The 22381-nt window shown below is 42.3% G+C and overlaps 1 protein-coding gene across 7 annotated transcripts in view; it reads right to left on the bottom strand.

Moving 5' to 3' along the window:
* RSPRY1 (ring finger and SPRY domain containing 1) overlaps positions 1-22381 on the bottom strand; it is a 34009-nt gene that overhangs the window by 9146 nt on the left and 2482 nt on the right. For 3 of the 7 annotated variants that reach the window (XM_040075653.2, XM_040075654.2, XM_040075655.2), the window contains exons 2-11: positions 14787-14966; positions 12255-12754; positions 9247-9299; positions 7728-7840; positions 5014-5140; positions 3580-3638; positions 3159-3225; positions 2391-2522; positions 997-1112; positions 123-266 (exon numbers count right to left, since the gene is read on the bottom strand). In XM_040075653.2, coding sequence (XP_039931587.1) covers positions 123-266; positions 997-1112; positions 2391-2522; positions 3159-3225; positions 3580-3638; positions 5014-5140; positions 7728-7840; positions 9247-9299; positions 12255-12601 — 1158 coding nt within the window. In that variant the 5' untranslated portion in view covers positions 12602-12754; positions 14787-14966. Of the gene's footprint in view, positions 1-122; positions 267-996; positions 1113-2390; positions 2523-3158; positions 3226-3579; positions 3639-5013; positions 5141-7727; positions 7841-9246; positions 9300-12254; positions 12755-14786; positions 14967-21960; positions 21982-22381 lie in introns of those variants that run through there. The other 4 variants (XM_058422131.1, XM_058422132.1, XM_058422133.1 and 1 more) reach the window with 2 other exon arrangements.

Below are 22381 nucleotides of genomic sequence, written 5' to 3'. Positions count from 1 at the left end.
TTGAAGGAAACAACCAAGTGCTCAGTTACAACCACAGAGTAACCAGAGCTATTTTCACAGATGCTTTAAGAAGGAAAACACTGATGTTGCATCACCAGCTCGATGGCACCACAGGTACTCACATGGTTGAGAAATTTGCTGTCTTTGGTTGCCCATCCTATCTGCATCACTCCTGAAGTAATGACTGTAACTTCATAGTACCAGACTCCAGAATCGACACAGAACGTGCATCTTACGCTTTCAAAGGACGAGGCATCACACCGCGCCTACCAAAACCAAACAGAAATTCAGCATGCAAACAAACACCTTTCTTCCCTGGATCAAGTTTCTTGCATATAAGAATATGCCAACATAATTTTAGAGGCATTTGGGACAGTTTTAGCAGCAGTTGTCACACAAACTAGTGAGTAGGCAGGACTGAAAAATTGTTCAGTGGTTAAGCCATGGGCAAAAAAAAAAAAAGTAGAAAGTTGACAAACAATTTGAAGACTAAGACAACCAAGACAGGAGAACCTACATCATTGGTTGTTAACTGATTCCTGGTAGGAAGGACGAGGAGGCATTCACTGGCAATTCACGAAAATTCATCTCTAAGTAGTCAAACAAGTTTTTAGGAGTTCGAGAGGAAGGAAAAAACCCCACGTGGCTGAGACAACCCTCTGACTGCTGGGAGCTTTTCAAGATGAGACAGACAAACAATAGAATGACAGTTTGACTAGAACTGTTCACAAAGTAAGTGTAAAGCCATCTGACTCTTAAGAATCCTCCTCACTTCCCTGAAGTTTTGGGGCACAGGACTCACTTTAGTGTGATCATTTCTACAACTGAGATCAGGGCAGTGATGTTACAACCCTTTGAAGACAAAGCAGGTTTTCTGTACAAAGCTGGCAGACAACATGGAATCATTCTTGAAAATCACAGGAGCAAGTGCAAAGCACAACCTGCCTTTTTTCTTCAGCCTCTTTTTCAGGTTGAAAACATGAAACAATTTCCTACCTCTAACCCATGTGGTGAGATCTTCAGGTATTCGCTGACATCGTTACTGTTCAGCATAGCCCTAATGTTGGTCAAGTCAACCTTCTCATATGTAAACTGCCTGCCTTCTTTTAAAACTGAAAAACAAAATAAAAATCCCAACCAGTGTTAGTTACTGCTGCTGCAAAAGTTGATCTTAAGTATTTCCTACAATGATAATCTCTCTAGGATCCAGGTAGTTTTTGGCATAACTGAACGAAACACTGAGATTTTGACTGCATGAAAACAGCTTTCAGTCCAGTGTGTGTTAAATACCCTCCAAACATGAAAGCATGACCTGTGCCTCTGACTAGAGCTCCCACAATCTAATTAATACTTGCAGGAAACCAACAGGCAAAGGGAAGGCATCCAAGTTTACACCAAGATGCCACCGTTTCAGGATTTACCATTGTATTTGTATATTCAGCAGGGAGAGTTTTTCTCATTAATGACAGTGGAAACAGATATGGGGATAGGAAGAAGGGGAAAACAAAGATTTAAAGGTTTTTACTGTCTCATTTTGAGGTGATGAACTTGAACTGAACCAAAGAAGTGGTCCCTCCCCCTGCCTACCCTTTCTACATGGAAGGATCTGAAGCATTTCTCTTGCCAGGTGTCAAATTGTTGACACATTCATGTTAATTTACAAGTCAAAGATCTTATCTTAGGACCCTTCATATAACTCAAACTTGCTACAACACTTACACAGACATTTACTAAACACAGCTGACACTGGCTTTCCATAAGCTGACTAAAGCCCAACAGACCTTTTACCCGAATTTATCTAAAAGGCATTAGAAAATACAAGGTCATTAGAATTGCTGCACCCTTGAAATCACAACGAGCCAAGCAAATTCAGCGATTTTTAGTAATCCAGAAGATCAACCTAGAGAAGTGCTTTGCCAAACACTTTTTACTTTTCATCACAAAAAATGAAAAAGTATATTTAATTTAAAGAGTCTTCAGTAATTCTTTGAGCCAGTGGGGATGACCAAAGGAGTGGCCATCAGCAGGATGTGTCAGCAATCCAGATGTTCCACAGAGACAGAGCTGCACTGTTGAGCCACTCAGCAAATTTGCTGAAGCGTGAGCTACAGGAAATTGGTGCAAAGAATAATTTTCATTGCAGCTCCAACTTGCAGAGTACAAACCACTTCCTTTCAAAAACATTCTCCTTGCCAAAATTTTCTTTCCATACAATTACACTGGATATATTTGTTAGTGTGGGTTTTTTTGGTTTTGTTTTGTTTTTCAAGGAGATATTACAAATGCAGCCAGGTACACTAAGTGCTCATACAAAATGAACACAAAGCAGTCCTCCATCTCTTTGGAGGAGTGATTACTATTAAATTAATCCACCCCTTTGTTATACCTACACAGATTGTCTAAACTCCACTGGGCACAGAATCCAACCTGGCGTTTTAAGTAGTCTGGATTATCTGTCCATTTCTCCAGCAAGATCAGTTGGTCGCTAATGCACGATTCAGAAACTGTCATTTTATTTTCACCTGCAGTTTAAGAGGAAAAAGAGTAATTGCTATGAGCTAGGGATAGGTTTAGTTAAAAATAATGACATGCTACAAATACAGTAGAACACTACACACATCTAAACCTCATTATTAGAAGCAGCATGAAATTGTTTCCCCAAGCAGATGTGGAATTATCTTCATTCAGATTTACCACTTCCAAGCATGGAGCTGCATCATCAGGAAACTGATCACAGCTGTTCTCCATCTCTCCAATACTGATTGATTTCTTTTCAAGTAACAAAGGTCTCATGTCATAAGTCATTATATAGTAATTTCTAAGATGAGAAGGACTGAGTTTCAGCAAATCTCTTAAGGGTTTGTGGGCGAGGGTGTCATTAAAGCAATAACTCTTTTTTCCTGCCTACAAAGTGCCAATCCTATCTGTTGTCCAACTCTAATACAGATGTATGTCAGTGACAAAGGCCCTATGTCACAAATCCTTCTACAGCAATTTCTGACTAGGAAAATAAGTTTCAGCAAGTATCTCAGGGGGTGTGAGGCGTAGAGGGATTCACTACAGCAATAAATACCAATGCAGACTCCTGTGCTCACAAGAGATCAGGCAAAGCAAGTGACAGTAATGCAGAAGTCATGGTGTTAAGAGCCAATACTCACTTGTTTGTGCAAACTTCTCCAGTGCTATTAGTGCAAAAAGCATCACTGTTGGGTGGGACTGGAAGTTCTAAACATGGGTGGTAAGAAGAAGTTAATTAATAAATACCCAGTAGAGACAGACAAGAAGAGTTGCAAGTGTGTCACAGAAGGTTTTAGTTCAAAGGAGCCTGCAAAGTGCCTGTATTCCACCCTCCTGTGGCACACTGGTTCAAACAGAGAAGGCTACCCAGAGCCTTGTTCCATTGACTTCCAATTATCTCCAAAGATGGAGATCCCACAGGCTCTGGAATCTCAGCTTTCTGTAACATACACTGCCAATATTTAGCAGACATGACTCCAACTTTTCACAATAATAATAACAACAAAATTTGCATTCTAATTGCTATGTATGGATACATACAAAAAGATCAAAGATACTTACCAGGCTGTGCAGTAAATATTCCAATATGCCTGGGCTGAGTAAGCCTATGCTCGCAGGGCCTGCAAGAACATCAGCAATGAAACCCCTCCATGGGAAGTACCACATACCCATCACCACAGATCTTTTAAACACAAGGTAACAAATTAAACAACACCAAACAACTTCACAGCAAAGCAAAACTGTAATATAAACCAATTATCATTGTTCCCAGTAAAAGACTTGGTGCACATTTAATAATTAGAGTCACTGGCACATTACAATCCTGTTCAGTTCACTGTTTTAAGCGGGTACAGAGTTCTAGCCATGCTTCTGAGACTTTGCAGTAAGACTCCAGCAGCCTCCAGGTAGCATTTTCATGCTCTTTACTTCTGAAAAGATACTGTCTCCCCCTTACTTGTAGAGTCAATTGATAAAGACCAGCTCCATCTATCAGTAGCCCAAAATAAGCAAAACTGAGCACCTGATAGAGCCAACTTGATAGTTAATTATACAGATGCAGCAGCACCAGAGCAAGCAGCCAATTTAAAATGGAAAAGCCCTGAAAGAGTGTCCACTTAATCTAGAGAGAGACACAAGAGAATCAAACTCTGGCATCTACAAGCTCTTAAGAAATTGCAGTGGGTTCCAACACTTCATTAACAAATTTCTTGCCTGAGCTGACATGATGAGATCTGTGTCCACTAAAATGAAAGTAGACCCAGTATCTCATTTTGACTTAGTATAATACAGTAGAAATATCACAGTACAAAAGCACTAGACCTTGCTCTTTATTTCATATTTTTTTCACAGAAATAAGGTAGTTGGGTTTTAACAACCATTAGGTGTCACTGGACAATCAACTATTTTCCTCTATTTCCTGTCCACTTTCAGAAAAGGAGCCAAAAAAACTAGATATAAAAGATCATCAGCAGGAAGGAAACTTAATCATCAATTTCCAACAGTGTACTAGGTAGGAATGACAGGGAATAAAAAATTCTGTATGAAAAACGTTAAAATAGAATCTCAGCAATTTTCTTTTAAGCAACGCAGAAGAGAATCTTTTCAGCTATCTACAATAGAATAAGACATGTCTACTGGAAAAAGCGTATTTCTTTTTTATTTCTATACAGCCTCCAAGACCACTAACTTGATATTCCTGCCTAGAGAATGTAACCTCAGTAATTCACAGCCAGAGTGGGTCTGCAGAGGAGATTGATTACCAGTGCTAAGGCAATAAAAGAAACAGTGATCACTAAGCACACGTCAGGAGGATTTGTGAACGGCTCATTCAGACATTTGAATCAACCAGATCCTGTCACACCTGGTACCCCTGCGGCGCAGAACGTTATTCAGCTCTAAGAAAACACCTCTGACCTAGTGGGCATCGTGGGTGCTAAAGCAGAAGGTGCTGCAGAAAGCCAAATGGCAGCAGCGAGGAGAAGCCCAGGGCTTTACCTGCTAATTTCTCTGCCAAGCAGCCGAGCACTGCAGTCGTGTTCCGGTGCTTGGCAGGGTGACAGGCGTCCTGGCAAGCAGCAGCTCCACTTAAGTTTAATATTTCAGTTAACTTCTGTAATGCGTCCTGCAAAAGGAAAATCAGAAACCTCTTTAATGTTATTGACAGTTTCCCCCAACTGAGTATCGTAAAAACAAGATTGTTTTTACGCGTTATTAAAGTCAGCATTGTATTACAGACAGCATGGGGTGGTTATCTTCTAAGATAATGAAGGAGAAGAAAAGTTTAACAGACCCAAGAGCTGTAACTTTAAAATTACCACCGGATTGTTGGTTGTTGTGATCAAGAGCTCAGGACACTTCTGGACATACCAAAGCGAGCTCCCCGTGGCAACAGGAACCAATTAGCAAATATGGCACTGCTGCCATCTGATCTATATCCAGTGTCCTAAAACTCACACCCTTTTCAAAAGTAAAGGACTGTTCCAGATTTTAGAATTCAAGACTACAGAGACACGCCCCCTCCCCCAAAAAGGTCACATTCCCAACATAAATTTAGGATGTTGTTAGCTTTACAGGATGTCAAACTGTATTCTTGAGAGCCTAAGTGGCTTTCTCTAGTCACACAAATTTAGGAAGTAACCAGTGAAGGTAATAAATCTAAAATGCCATGCTTTGACTTGCTTTGTTCAGGCAGTATGGTATGAAAACAATTCCAGATGGGTCTGGAGCATACTCTGCAATTTCAGGGTAGTTAGGGGTTAATCTAGAGCCAGAACAAGTCATCCTACAGGGAAAACCCCACCCTGAAAAGTTCCAAATCCTCCTCAACTTTCCAGACTTCATGAAAGTTTCAGCTGATTCAAATTGAAACTGCATAATCTCAGGCAAGGATCTAATTAAAATAGAAGAACTCCTCATATTGAAGTCATCAGCAGCCATTTGGAGGAAAAATGAGCACTGCTCAAGTTGAATAGATGTGTTTTTGTGAACTCTGTTCTCAGCCACACTCGAATCAGTTGACTGTGCTGGAGTCTGAGGTCTGTACAGAGATCACACTGAAAAGTAGTTATGTTCTTAAAAGGAAAGCCACAAAAACAGAACTGATGAACAGGACTGAGCTAAGCAGAAAGAGCAGAGAAAGAAGAAAGAATGACTGAACTACCGACTTGGGATGAAAAGGACTCACTAAAATTAGACTCTTGACATACTGATACTGCTTTTAGCCATTATTAGAACTGTCAGAGATCAAGTATTTTGAGTTAAATAAAGACTTTATAGAATAAACAGTTTACTGCACTGCCCTTTTAACTTTATGGACTTTATAGCCTGCAAAACCAGAAAATGAAATACAGCCTGCTGCTGTTCTCCAGCTGTCATGGAAGTGAGGCACTGACTTAAAATCCCTAAGACAACAAACTTAAAACTTATGCTGTATAGAAAGAAAATGAACAGCAACACACACTTTACAAGGCTGCATGTGGCCAGCAGACCCCACAGCTGCAGCTCCTAGTGCTGTAAAGAAGCTACACAGGAAAAACCACTGTGCCCCCAGAAAAACAGGCACCTCATTGCTTGTCTTGATAAGATCAACTATTTTATAGCAAACTCCTTAGAAGTACCCAAATAAAAGTCACGTGGCTTTTGAAAAACGAATCATTTGATTGCCAAGGACATTGTAGAGCCAAACAAAAAATCCCAAATCACTCTCCCTGTGGTGCATTTGCAATGGTCTCTGTGTCCCGATTTATTTTTTAAAGCAAAGTTTCTAGTCATAGCTAATATTTTCTAGTATTTCTAATATTTTCTAGTCATAGTTAATATAGTCAAAATAATTCAGCCGTCTCTGTGACAGTCATAAGATGTTTCTCTTGTTTAAAAGTCCCAGATTAATCAATAGCCTAGATGAAACAAACCCACTTCAGGTAGTTTGAGAGCTTGACCCATTCTCCAGCCACTGATGCAACCAGCTCTTGATATCCCTAACAACACCAATGGAAAACTAAAATTGTCAGTATCAGGAGCTTGAGAAATGAAAGCAGCAATGATGTGATCATCAGTTTCTGAAGAAATGAGATAATGACAAACATTTGAAGACAGACAAGTTCTCTGTGCAAACATGTTTAGCATCCTAAAGCACTGGAGGCTTTGTTACACACCTATACCAACACAGCATGAACACCTCGGGTCATCTTTCTGCACAAAACCAGATTAGCAGCCACTAAAAAAAAAAAGTATTCTCATTTGCCAAAACCATATATAGGTATTTCATAGTTGAAAAATGTCCTTTGTTTCGCTTAGCACACCCCCTTGCATTGCATTCCTCATGTGCAGGGCAGGAACAAATTCAAGAGTGACTTGTAAACGTGCAGCTTTGCAAATGAGAGAACAAAAGGGCAGAACTTGGGCAGCTTCTGCAGCACCTGCACAGTGTAAGTACCACACAGCAGGAGAGAGTGGCAAGGAAAGCAGCCAAAACCCAAGGGACTCTTGCTCCTGCCCCATGGACCAAATTTTTCTTTTTTTGGGAATGCTCCTAGTATTAATTGGAGTTTAGACACCACGTCACCCCAAATCACTTGAATGGTACACCTGTTTTCTGAACTACTATCAGTCTTGCATCACTGGTGAAAGCCACTCAAAGAGATCATGGGTGTGGCAACCACAAACAACTGACGTTCAGCCACAGATAAACGCATTTGCTTTCAACTCACTTTTGTTGGCAGCGGACATTCATCGAGCAGCAGCGTTATAACAGCTGGTCCCAGGGGATCTTCTAATGGAATAACTCTAATTAAAGACTGGACAACTTCCAACCAGCCTTCATCTGTCAACCACAAAACAGAAGTCGCACTCAGAATTAACAGTGCAATTCCGAAGTGTTCAAAACACATCCCTGAATGTAAACTGAAAAATCCTCTAAATTACCCAGTGAGCTGAGAGACATCAGGAAAAACAGTCTGCTTTTTACGCCACTGTCTTAGTTTGCAGTAGCTTAGAAGTTTAAATTCAAGAAAAAAAAACGTCAAGAGCAGCTTGGGTAATGTGAACATCTCTATGGTTTGGAGAAGAGTCTTGCCCAGGCCAGAGCATCCTTTAGTTCCTACTGTTAGGAGGGAATACTCATGGTGGCATGGGCAAGTCTTTGTTCTAGTGTGATACTCAGAGTTCAGCAGCCAATGCCAACTCTTAAGTGTTGGCACACAATGGCACTGAGGAAATATATCTTTTAATCAGAATCAGATCCCTCTTTCTGAGCTCCCTGAATTAACACAAGGTTCAGAGAAACTCAGTGGGTTTTTCCCAAGCATGCTGGTCAAAAGAATGTTTTCCTAAGGAGCAGCTCTCACTGCTGAATGAATAGACAAGCAAGCAAACATCCACTAGGATGTTAAACTACTGCTAAAGTAAGCAGATTCGGATTTACAAGAAAACAGCTCCCATAGAAGTGAAAATAAAGACAGTCTGTATCTGTGTATAGGTGAGTAAGGTTGAAGAAGCAGTGTTCCCTACAACAACACCACAGCAGTAATATAGTGGGGGTTGAGTTATGTTAGCACATTCCCTTGGAAAATATTTTATTGTACTGCTGCAATATCTAACCAGATTGATTAATTTACTTTAATACAGAAGTATATTTCCTAAGACCACTAGCAACACTACTAAGTAGAGAGAGAAAAATTCAACCAAACCATAAGTTGTGTTGAAGTCTTAACGTGGGAAAATTTCTCCTGCTGTAACAAAGATGAAACAACCCTTGCACAAATGTGGCTTGTCCTGCTGGAGCACTTAGGGACAGGGTTGGGACAAATACATCAGTAAAGCAGAGGTCAAAGGTCAGCAAGGCCCAAACCAAAAGGAGCATCCTATCCACCGACACTGGAGCACACGGGCTCAGCCCACATCTGTGGACATCTATAGGATGTTCCTGCTCAGCTGCAAACAGCCATTCTTTGTGGCTTATGGCTTAATGCCACCACACTGTGTTTGTGGCCATGCACTGCCTGCTTCTGGAGATTTCACGTGGGAAGTTTAACTGAATTCAAAGAAATTCAGGCCAGCACATGAGCTCAGCAGGGCAGAACTGTGCTCTGGTTCCCACAGCCCCAGAGCTACACCACAACCCAACACACCTGGCTGAGGTGTATTTTGAGAAAAGAGGGGTTTGGGGTTTTGTTTTGTTTCTTTTGCTTGTGAGTCACAACTGAAATGCCCAACACAATGCCTCGGTACCTGTTTCTGCCATTTCATGCAAGGTGATCATTGAATAAGGAGGCTCCTGGTCACTGAAAGAGATATTACACAGGTCAAAATTCACACACAATCATCAACATAATACACTGAATAAAATGATTATACACAGACAGAACAGAAATCCAGTAACCATTTAACAAAAGGAAGTTACCCAGGCTGCAGACTGCTAATGCAATTTTCAGATCTGAAACACAGATGGGAGTTGAGCCTCTCTCTGGCTCAACATCAACATCTGCATGTCTGCAACAGCTACAGCTGGCAAATGAAATTGGGATCCACATCTGCATGTCTAAAAGTGAACATAATGCCTAGCCTTGGTGCTGTTCATTAGCAGGTTCCTTGTAGTACATAACGAGGCACTGCACAGCAGAGATCACCAAGTGAACCCAGAGCAGTGCACAAGGGGCATCGCTTCAACAGGACTTTTTTTTTCCCTCAGAAATTCTCTGCTAAATATAGAGATATTAAAAAAAAAAACACCACAAAATTTAAATAGGAAGCCATCTAACAGCATCACAGTCTTCAACAAGAGCTGTTAAAAGAAGTAGTTAAGGCAGTTTAAAAGTAAATGTTTAATCCAACCCATTTTCCAACAAGAAAAGCACAAGAAGTTCAGTAGATCAGATCCTCAGTCCAGTTTGCTGGAGTAAGGACACAAAGCTATGGGCACCATCTGTGCATCTGAGCAGGCACTGCCAGTGAAAGTGCCTAAAGCAAGACCCCAAAATCCTGTTCAGTAAGCACCTCTAGGTTCAGAATAAGCTTACCCAGCAGCATGTCCTAAAATACTTTATTCAGCGCTCCTTAGGCACTGTGAACTAACCCCAAACTTAGACTTTAATGTTCCACACTTAATCTCTATCACACAGCTCCGAAAAGAAATTGGAAATATGAAATACAGATGAATTTTATAAAATTTCAACAGACATTACTTATGGAGATAATAAAACCACCTAATTTGAGAGATTAGTCATAAAGAAGAAAATTTAAGCTTTGATAAAATATATATGACATAAATACATTTTTTTTCTTACAAGAAGGTGAACACATTCTTAAATATTTCCACAAAAAAATGCTAAAGTGAAGTTTAACACATTTTTATATTGCCACAACATTTGAAACAAATAGTTGGGTTGTTTTTTTAACTTGAGCCATCTTCATCTTTCTTCTGGAAAGTAATCTTCCCAGAAGGAAAAAGAAGTGCAGTTTTGCAGCCAGAATTACACCAGGAGAAAGGATAGAAAGATTCAAAGAAAGGAGAAAAAAAACCCAACAAAAATTCCAACCGTAAGTGCAAATAAAGGCTATGATAAAACAGGATGACATTTTTATCTGCAAGATTTCTGATTTTGTCAGGAGTAGCAGGTTTTCACAGTACTGGCACTGAGCAAAGGACAATCCTGCCCCACTGATTTGCCCTTTTAACCACCTAATTTTCAACTACCCCTCCAGGACACATCTTCCTCATTTTGAAACAGAACTGCCATTTTGGTAGTTTCTTAGTTTGCAAGGCAACTTATCATATAAGCCCCAAAACAGAGAGCTTATCCTTTGGAGTTTATGAAATTAAAACTTCTAAGAAGCAGCTATCTATAGATAGGAGAGAAAAAAAGAAAATTTCAGGTATGTTTTAGGTCAGAACTTTGGGATTTGGTAAAACCAAAAACAACAGAAAAAAACCCAAAAACCAAGCTCTAAGAAAAAACAAACAAAAAGCAAACAGGGGAAGCAACTATTCATTGCTTATCACAGTGCATTTTACTATAGTCCGTAAAAAAGCTCCCGTAAAAATACAGTAGCTTCAGGAATTTGTCAGAAACAGGACTCCATGGGCAGTGAAATAACCACGCTTATTGTCTGAGTAGCACAGGAAAGTGCTTACAAGATTACAAAACTGACTGCAAGACCCACAGGAACAGGATCAGCTGTGCACAGAAGTGTTGTGAAACAGCGTAAGGAGCTGAAATTGCGGGAAAGGGGACAGCATGTGAGACTGGGCAGAGACTTTAAAAAGTGTTCAGATCGTGGTGAAGACAGAGCACAGAATAAAACCTGTTAAAAAAACCAACCAAAGACACCCCTTAGATTTAAATCTCCATGAAAAATACCAGTCCTGGTATTTTCACTTCAAGCCTTTGACAGCAGGAAGGCAAACTCCTTTTCTGCAGGCACATTCCAGAGATGATGCAGGTAATATGAATCGAGGCTCACTTATTCTGAGCCTCATCCACCCTAAACTCAAACCCCAGCTGTCCAGGTTGGAATAGTGTTTTACCTTCAGTTCTGGTCTTTCCAATTCCTAGCCTGCACCTGACCCAAAAGGTGTGGAGCTAACCTAACTCATAATTTTTAAGGTGCTTTTAAAGCTTTGTAGAAAGCAACACAAAAACAAAATAAGACCAAAAAACCGATGAGCCCATAAATAGCCCCCACGCCCTTAATGGATGCTTTGAGCATGCCAGGAATGCAATACTGGGATTGCGAGTTGGGCAGTCACAACATGTGATCTTTAAAAAGTAGTCAGAACTGGAAAGAAAACCTCAGTCTGTTTATCCAGGCTAACAAAGATCAAAGCTCCCTATTTTGCTTCACCATTTCCAAAGAAGTAAATCCAGCCTGCAAACAGAAAACTGCACAACAACCAGTTTTTAGGACAGAAGTTCCCAGCCTCTGGAGCATTTATTGCTCCCTAAACTGCGTATCTGTGCCAGGTAAGAAATCCTGAGCACCCTCCTCATCCCACACGGGCGCAGGCCCACAGAGGAACCGTGAGAAAGCTCCTCAGCTCCTGGAAGAGTCGGTACCTGGGTGCTCAGGAGCTACTTGGATTACCTAGGAAAGGTGCTCCTCTCCTAAGCCTCCAGCTGGAAACACGTGGCTGCTTCAGGGAGGGTCAGGTGTAGATCGGTGAGAGGCTGGAGCCACAGTTTGAGAGGAGGCAAGAACACTTTCATTCATGTTGAATTACTCCTTGAGGAGGTACTTACTTATCCACCAACGTCCGAATTACGGCCAGCGTGTCAAGCACCAGCCCGTCCACATTCTGTTTTTTCCTCCGTGGTTCATGAGGCCCTCGACCCCTCCTGGGCGGACGGACAGGGTCCCTCGGGTGGCTTCTCGCCTCGGGGATGTGCGTTCTGCCGCTCTCCGTCTGCCGGCCCCGCGGGTCCCCGCTGTCCTCGGCGCCGCTGTCGTCGCGGCAGACGCACGAGTTCCCCATGCTGCCGGCCCCCGAGGCTCCCAGGGAACGGGGAACGCGGCGCTCTAGAGCCAACAGCAGACCTTGGAAAAGGCTTCTGCTAGCATAGAACACAACCAAAGCAACTACGATCATCTAGGAAGTTTTAAGAGAAATGTTTGTGTGATCCAGGATTGTGATCTTTTTGCATTTTAAACGTTGCTACCGGCTGGAATGAGCGGGAAGTTGGAGGCTTAGCTGCCGACAGAATCGCTTAATAAAACACACGTTGGTCATCCAGAAGGAGGTCTGAAAAAGCAAACCCAGAACGAGAGTCAGTGTTACTACTGCTAGAAAACAGCAGAGCAATTCCTATTTTAGCAAGCACCGCCAGTTTCGGTGGATAAAGCAGCTAAGAAACACAAGGCTTTACCTGAAGTCTATTGTGGGGAAAGGGAAAGGAAGGAAGAGGAGGAGGAGGAGGAAGTTCCCTTGGAAAGGAGCTCTCGCCCACACACCATTCCTTTCTACTCTACCTATTACTTTCCAGCTCCCTCATGGCTTTTGGATGCAGAGGAACAAGCTTGCCTGTAAATCTCTCACACTGCTACCCTTTAAACACTAAGCATCAACAAACCAATTTCATTTACCTTTTACAGGGACATAAGGCTTATGCCACCCCAATAAAAGAATACACTTAAGGTTCTCATTTCACATCAGGAACACTTCCAAACAGTAAAATAGACAAAACCGAATAAAGAAACTAATCTTACAGTTACGGTTTATCTCAACAAACAATAGATTTAACAGAGAACAATTTGGTCCACCTGTGCATAAACACATTTTTGGAACATGCCTACATCCCCTGCGTTCTCACCCAAAGAAGCACCAACACTGAATTAAACAGGAATTATAGACACCATTTTAATGCCTTACAAATCTAACTGGGATTTTGAAATGGGTGTTGTGTGCCTGTTTGGATCAAGTGTCAAACCAGTCTTCCCTTTTTGGGAACAAAGACCAATTCAATCATTCTTCTGTTCTTCATTCAAATGGTTTGGATCACATGCAGGCCCAATAGCAACTGAGACCACAGGGAAGTCTCTCCCAATCATTAAATCAAAAATGCAAGAGAAAAAGGATTCAAAACCCCATTTCATAACTAGTTATGTTTCAAGCCATAGGGCATATTTATATGGAACATTACTTAAACATCTCAGGTAAAATAAAACCCTACAAAAGATATAATTTCACTACTTACACGCTTCAAGCATGTCAGAATAAGTAAGTAATTTTTATCCTTTCAAGAATCAAGTTTAACATTTATACTAGAAGTTATGGTGAATATCCTGTAATAGGTTATTACTAGTCTTCAATTATTAAATAATCTCATTAACAGCAGACATGTAGCACCCTAAATTCAAAAGAAAGCCACAGAGATCTGACACCTTTTAAATATGGAAGGCCCCCACCATCAGAGCCAACTGGCACTCTGCAATTGCTGGCTGCCCTTTGGGACAAGACCACAACAACATTCAGGAAGCCAATGGTCATATGAGCAAGTCTTGGGATGTCAGCTGTCACTGGAAAAGCAACCAAGCTCTCACAGGCTCTTCTGTAGTTTAAAGCACATCATTTTTTAGCACAGCAAAATGTTCAGTATTAAGAAATGAACTGGAGGCTAACTAAGAAAAAAAAAATCAATTCCTCAAGGGATATAAATTGGAAAAAAATACAAGATCTTGACTTCTTGGTCAAGAAATTCCTAAACCACAGATCATCAAAAGTATTTCAGCATCACATCATGCTTGCTTTATGCCCTAAGCAGTTTGGCCATCAGGCTCAGAGCACTTCCATCTGAGCCAACACAGCTGTCACCTTCTCAGTCAGCGAGTCACAAGCACATGAGAGGTGCCAGTGCAGATTGCAAAGACCTCAAACAGAACTGTCTGAGCTCACAACTGCTTCAAATGACTATCTTGATTTTAAAAAGAACCAGTTATGTTAAATGCAAAACATGTCTTTCTAGGGAATATGTATGTATTTATGGATCTGGGTCATTTAAGGGCATTTTAGCAAGATAATACTAAAATGTAAAACTGTTACAGATTTAGAATCTGAATAAAGTTGCTCTGTAACTTATGGAAATAACACAGTGAATCTATCTTGTCACCAATACAAGAACAGAAAAGCTGTGTTTTAGAGATTAGCAATGAGTAAGAACCTACTTAAAGAAACAAAAACAAACATATGTCAAGATTAAAGCTGATTACTGAAGCCTGAATTTTTCTGGCTGACAACTGAAAGCGTGATTAAAACCAAGTAATTATGATTAACTCACCTGTAAGTTTGCTTGGTTCAGGAATGTCTGGGGGAGCTCAAAGTGCTGTGGCAGAAGTGGATTGTTCCGCTCCAGGGCACAAAGTTGGATCTGGAAAAGGCAGCGCTCTGTAAGCCTTTATGGTGGGCAGTGAGTCATTCCTGACTCTGCTTTCACTCCTAGGAACTAGCTGAGGAGTCCCTGAGGAGAGATGGAAATAAAAAAAAAAAGAGAATTCACTTGGAAACTGCATCTAAGGTGGATGTAACTCCACCTCCTCCCCACACCTGCCACGACATCAAGCCGTGCTGTTATTTTCAGCTATATCCAGCCTTTACAGAGGGAATTCTCTCAAGGCTTCAAAACCCAGTTTGTCATCTAAAAGCTTCAGGACTAGACATGGATACAGAACACCCAACCTGTTTCTACAGCCTTGGTATTCCAGACAACACAGCACCAAGTGCAGAGCCAGTGACCAACTCCTCACCTCAAACTACTCCCTACTGGAGCAAGAAGAGAAGCAATAATATCTGCTCCAGATCCTACTCAAGTAGACAGAGCAGAAAAGAAAAGTACACTATAAAAGCTGATTAGATAACAGGAAGAGAGAAATGACAGGATAAACTCCCCTTATTTAGTAAAGAGCTGGGTTTGACAGCATTCACTTGGCTCTTGTTCACCATCACACACAAGGAGCTCATTGTCAAGCCTCAAACAAACTGAAAGGCTAAATAATTAGGAACACAAGGTAGGAGAGATTGCTACAGATCTAATCACAAACCAGCTTGTCTGGATAGAGCACAAATGCAGGCAGAAAGGTTCTGAGGTGCAAAGGAAACTAATAAAAGTACACGTTTTTATTCTATAAGAAGCAGCTGGTACTCCAGCTCTCACCAAAAGGCACAAAATGCCAATGCTCAATGTCTCCTCTACACCAGAGAGCCCATGTGGGACTCTCACTGATGTGCCCCAGCACATCCCGCCCTCAACAAAGCCCCCGGATCAGGTGCTGCCGGAGCAGGACACCTTCCCTGCATGGGGGAAAAGCAGGTGCCAGCTGCAGCCTCCTGTGCCCCCACACACCTCCACTGGCCACTGGCACCACCCCCAGCACAGAGGGCAGCTGCTCTCCGGGCACGTGCAGGGATGCACAAAGGAGTTACGAGCTCCACACCCGACCAACCCGGGCATCCAAGAGGGAAAGATGAAATCATCATCCACTGAAAGGGATGCTGTGGCAGTGGATTTGCACCTGCCTGGCAGTGCAGATGCCCAGCCTGCCCCGGAGAGGCCTCCCCTGGGTCATCCCACCGAGCATGCCAGGGGAGGAGTTGGCTCCAAGTGGCACTGGGATCATTTCTCTGCAATGTGCAGCCCAAGAGTCGGTGATTCATCCCCTCAAATATTTGGTTACAGCCAACCATAATACTGCCTCATGATGGAAAATGCCTCTTCTTTCCATGAAACGGAGTGCACTGCCAAGCAAACAAAAAACCCCTCGTGCACATAAATGGGGAAGGCTTCAGCTACCAAAAACACTTTTCCAGTTCCCGCCACCGCTACAAGAGTGATTTCCCCTCTTGAGCAGAGTTAACACAGGAGCTCAGTCAACAAACCACACAGTAAAGCTGACACGTTTTCAAAAGCAAAACTGGAAGAGTTTCGGCCAGCAGTTTCCTATTAAGGAGATAAAATAATTAGAAATATTTACTCAGCATTTCTTTCTCAAAGAAATGATGCTCCTAAAAAGGAAGAGATGGAAATACTTGTAATGCCTGTCAGATGAAAGTTCAAACCAGAAAGAAACACAGCTATCTATCAATTGCTGCAAGATAATCAACTTTGATACAGGAATAAGAGGAAGAAGCCTGTTTGAAAAGCAAGCTTTTATAATAAGGAGAATTTTCAGCTTTGAAATGATGGGGACAGTACTGAAGATCCAAGAATTTCCAGTAAATTACATACAACTAGAAGGTGAAACGGAGACTTTCTTAGGAGATCCCATTCACATGCAAGGTCAACCTCTTACCTGTGAGACTTATGCAACTAAAGAGAAGCAGCTGCTTGGTGTCCAGCGTGGTACCACGCAGTGCACGCAGCCAGGGGACTGCAGGCTTTGGGAGGAGCCAGTAAATACCCTGCTGGGACTTTTGCATGTGGTAACCAACCACCATATTGTGTAATCTGAAGCAAACCCCTAATTCAGTTCTATTTTCTTTAAAAATACCTTGGAGGGTTAAGACTAGCGTCAAAACACGATGGGAAGCAGCCTTTACTGGCATGCAGCGTTTCACAAAGCCATTGCCACAGCTGGTTGCTTTCTTGCTGAGGCAAGAGCACCCTAAACCAAAAGCAGACTGTCCTTGAGTGTGCCAGTTTCACAGAAAGGGAGGCTCACCCATGTCTCAGAGCTTTCCAGCCTCTGCACAAGTGCTCATCAGTGAAAACCCCCAGGGTTGTGCAAGGTTTACGCAAACAATCGGGCTTTAACCCTGGTAACCTCTAGGTAATTCATCTTTGTCACAAACACAGAGCTGGAGGATCTGATCTCATTTGACTCGACGTGAAGCAGAAAAAAGCAGACAGTAACTACCACCACAGAAGTTTCTTTTTCTGTAGACTCAATGTGAGTCAGATTTTATAGTCACTTGCACATTGCACTACTTTGTCTTTTCACTTCCCTTAAACACCTTTTTTTAAACTGGTAAGGGACACTAAAATTGCAACACGGATTTAAAGTGAACTTCACCTTCTCACTTAAATGAGTGCTGCCAGAGAAAGCCTGGTAGGGATCCCTCCCTGCAGTTTTTCCCTCACCTCTGGATACCAGTGCTCATGACATGCCAGGCATCAGACTGTTCAGTTTTCCTTCTGAGAAGGAAACTAAAGCATTTACCACCTTCTGAGCTTCCCCATCTCAGAGGTCATCACTTGTCATCTCACAGTCATTTAGGTGGAACTGTCCTTTGTACTACAGAAAACCTCAGCTCTGCTTCACATCTAAACCAGCGCTGGTATCGATCACGCTTCCTGCTTCTCAGCTCCCCATGCCACAGATGGATCATTAAATTTCTTATCAGAGACTGAGCTTAAGTTATGCTTTGAGGCAGATGAAAGCACTTCTGAGATAATGATCTTTTTAAAAGATAGTGGTATCTGACAGCCCAATGAAGTTGAACATGGAGTGCCTCCAGCAGGGTGATGTGGTCTGGCAGAGCTGAACAAGCTCAGCAGCTGCCCAAGGAGCAGAGTATAATGCACTGCTTCAGAAGTGGCAGGGAGATAAAGATAATGCCCTGTAGATGGCAAGGAACACTAATCCTATAAACTGCAGGGATACAAGCACATGAAATAAAATCGATTAGCTATACCCTATTAAGTTTTGGCACAGACATTCATTTGTAAGCTTATAAATAACTCTTTCAATTAATTCAAGTTAATCTTCCTTGCTGCCCAGAAAGTCAAAGGCATTATCAACAATACCATTCTGACAAAAGCATTCATGAATATCAGGATTCAACATTAAATAAACAACCCCACAAAAAAGGCAAAACTCTCCCCAAAAAATCCACAAGGAATTCCAGAATAGACAATGCTGGGAGGAATGTGACTCTTTGAATACCAAGCAGAGGTGTAGAATGGCAAAGAAATCACGCACACACAAAAAAAAGAAAAAAGGCATTTTTTAAGTTTTATCTAGTAAAATTTACAATAGTCCATTTCAGAAAGGATAAAGCTTTATCTATATCAGTATCCAGAAGCCAATGAAAGAGTTCTCTTCAGTCACATGGAGATCAACTCCTTGCAATGCTTAAAGAACCTTGTGCATGAGCAAAATCTAAACCACAAAAGCACTTTGAGGGGCAAGTCAAGAGACTGAGCAGCTCAGCCACAGTGCAGCCCTGCCCTGAGAACTAGGATTGGAGCTAGCACAGGGGCATCCAATCATCACGTTGTGGGACATGCTTCAAGGAGGGACTGCTGGGAGCAGGGGCAGATTCTTGTCAGCAAACCACCAGCTTCAGGTAACTGAGCCAAAAGAGTGGCAACTCAGGGTTCTGGCTGTTTCTTATCTAAACTAATCTTAGTGCTTTTCTTTCTTCTAACTCACAGCTGGGCTTGTTTTCAGAGGAACACTGGGTGCAGAACTACTCTGTAGAAGGCAGAACAATCGCCTGCTGTAGACCACAGAACGAAGCCCAGCTACATGGCATGACTAAGCTATTACAAACACGTCAAATTAACACATCCAAACCCTGTTTTCAGTGCAAAATTTTGATACCATTGCTGAAAAACTCAGCAATGCCTCGGCTGGAAGCCTCCATTATCAGCTGTCTGACAACTGCCTTGGCAAGCAGGGCACAGAGCAACGTCTAGAAACAGGCCGGAGAAAGTTCCATGTCTTGATTAACTGAGGCAGCATCAGGCCTGATCTTTCAGTGGCCAGAGTTGAGAGCCACCTTTGTGGCTTTCCCTGCCAGCCATGGAAAGCTGGCTGTTCTCCGCTAGAGAAAGTTCAGGACTGTACTGACAGAGCAGGAAATGCCCTTCTAATTCTCTTTCCTCCTGCGAGTGGATACAGTGACAGCTGCTCAAGAGACTGTCATCTAAGACCAATACAACATGTAGGTCACTAGGTTAGTAAACCTGCCTCAGAAGCACTCATGGAAAGCACAATTCCTCAACTACCTGGGGCTTCCAGAGCTGAATACAGAACCTGAAACACAGCTCTGGGCAGAGCACTGGAACCCCTTTATCTCACCTGCTTGACAGAATCACTTGGTTGGAAGAGACCTTCAAGATCATCAAGTCCAACCCATGCCCTAACACCTCAACTAAACACTGAGTGCCGCATCCAGTCTTTTTTAAACACATCCAGGGATGGTGACTCCAATCATGGTGACACCACGGTCACGATATCATGATGGTGACACCTCCCCGGGCAGACCGTTCCAAATAGTATCTGTGATACTTTCACCACAAAACTTACTTCAAACAACAAAAACCCCACCCACACAAGAATTCAGCTTCATTTCTCCCCATCTGTCTCTCCGGGACCTTTCCTTTCTGCCCTGCTCTAAGTCTGCCAGCAAAGCTCGCTGCAGGGGAGAGCCCAGCGTGGATTCACCAGCCACCTGTACCAAGTGCTCCTGCCAGGTCTCACAGGTGTCCTGCTCCAACCACTGAGCTGTGGTGGTTTTTTACAGTGTTTCAGGGCCTCTGCCAGTGTGAAGAAACCCAGAGGAAGCTGCTCCATGTGCCGTGGCCAAGGAGGGGAAGGGCCTGACTGCCCGAGAGGTGGCTCGGATGGGTGCAGGTGGGTTAGGAACAGGAAGGATGATGAGCACGGACGTGTCTCACAAGGCAGTCGGAATGTGGCTTAAACAAGGCTGTGCACCCAGTTTAGTCAGAAAAGGTAGAAAGCTCAAAAACTATTTAAGAGGCTTTCAAAATCCTGTAACAGTACCAGGAACAGAGAGTCTCAGCCACCTGGGGCTTCTGCTAAATAACTTTCTGAGGAATTTCAGGAGAATTAAGATTAAATTGTTTTGATAATTACGTTTAAACAGCACTTCACTAAATGTTACAAAGGTGTAATGCTCTAAAGAGAGAATAACTCACTTATTGTTAATTTTGGTCTTAAATCTTTTTTTTCAGGACTGATACATTAACCAGAGTTGGAGTGCAAACACATGCACCATTAGCTGAACATTTTTAAAAGCAGGGAGAACAATTCTAAGTCTGCTCATGCCAGACAGCTTTGCCTTTAGGGAAAAAAAAAAAAAAAAAAAAACCCAAAAACATCAGCAGGTTGCTGGATTTTCTTTTTTCAGTATGACTTTCTAGCATGCCCCACTGTCTGCAGGAAGGTGTAAGATACACATGAATGGTGCAGCCTCCTGGCTCGTAGTTTGCTAGCTGCCCTCTAACCTATGATTCAAGCTCTAATTGTACCAGTTAGTGCACATGCACCAAAGCCAGCATTCCAAAAAGCCATGCCAACACTTCAGATCAAAATGTCCTCGACACTTGTCCTTCTCCCACCTAACAAAACACCAAGATATTCAGATACTGAGAGCAAAAGGGAAGCATTTTCTGTGGAAAAAAACCAGCCTTAGAAAAGGAGAAAAATAATTACAGTTGTGTTTCATATGCTCAAAACCCACTGTTTCCCTGAGGGGAGAGATTTATTAGGAAAAAGATGGATTTCTTATTACTGATCATGGTAACTCACTGAATTCCATCTAATAAACGTGCATTAAAAACCAAGGAGCTGCACTTCATCCCAGACTTTGGACTGCCAGGTACCCCTGCTGCACAGGCAGAGCCCACAAAGCTCCCATGGCAGAGTTTTGCTTCCTAAGCACAAGTCTGGTCACAGGAATGGCAGATCAAGGGCAGGTAATTACAAGCACTTCTGAAGAGAGATCAGTGATCCATTGGTCAGTCATGCAACCTCATGAGTCATGTGTGAACATTTGACTTTTATTAGACCTCAGCAACATAATGAAGAATAGAAAAGGAAATAAAGATCATGCTGTCACAGCCACTGCCCTGCAATGCGAACTTGACAGTTGCCACACACAGACCAGGAAAATAAAACATATTGTCAGGACACAAGGAAATACAAAGCACACAAGACACTTGAAAGATGAGGAATCCCAGTGTAAGACCACTGCCTGCAGTGCTTTAAAGCAATGAATAAATTCTAAGTCTGCTGAGCAATCAGTTCAATAGAGGGGGAAAAAAAAAAACCAACACAAAAGCCAGTTTGAAATTCGGAACACAGCATACTGATAACAGAACAGGACAAATATGACATTAACTGGCCTTCAATTTACTACAAGGTGACAGCACTTTAAGTTGAGAGAGAATCCACAGAGTGCTCATGATGAGCTTTGCTCCCCTTTGTGAGGCTATCACCACACAGCTACATGACTAACAGAGGATATTTCCAAACACAGCACACTGCCAGCGAGGGGAGAAAATGATATGAAAGGAAATTTGAATAAGGAAACCTAAAGAGTTACAGGCCAGTAAGTGCTCTATGACAAACCACTGCCTTTATCACTAACATACTGCTTACACTAATAAATATCTTCCCGCTATTCCCTCCTTTTAACAAGCAAGCAAAAAGCCTGGAGAGAATTGGCTCTGATTCCACCTGATGGGCAGAATATGAGGGATGTCTTACCTTACAGGAGGGGATCAAAACATTGTAAGTGATCTATTTCAGTCCTATCCATTAAGACTCATAGCAAATGAAATGCACTTCAAGCCAAGACCTCCTCTGTGAAAACACTGATAATGTACCAAGGGAGAGCACTGCAGGGTTGTGCAGAAAACCATCATGTCCCTCTAAGAGGAATAAAAAAAGAACATTAAGAAAAGCACAGAATAATGTAGTGAGAGAACAAGAGAGCCACTGAGTGATCTCCAAATTATGAGGCCCCAGAGCAGGATACCACAGTGGCTACCACAAAGCATTGCAGTGAAACTCCATGTATAGGAGGCTGAAGGTAAATAAAAAAGAAAGTTAAAGACCACAGGGAAACCAATAAGCCCACCCTCCTGCAAACACACACTGGTATCACAGCTGATGATAAGGGAGTGGT

This window comes from Hirundo rustica, chromosome 11 (assembly GCF_015227805.2).
Source record: "Hirundo rustica isolate bHirRus1 chromosome 11, bHirRus1.pri.v3, whole genome shotgun sequence".
Taxonomy (NCBI): domain Eukaryota; kingdom Metazoa; phylum Chordata; class Aves; order Passeriformes; family Hirundinidae; genus Hirundo; species Hirundo rustica.
Note: the sequence above shows the minus strand (reverse complement) of the source record. Positions and strands in the feature narration are given on the sequence as shown.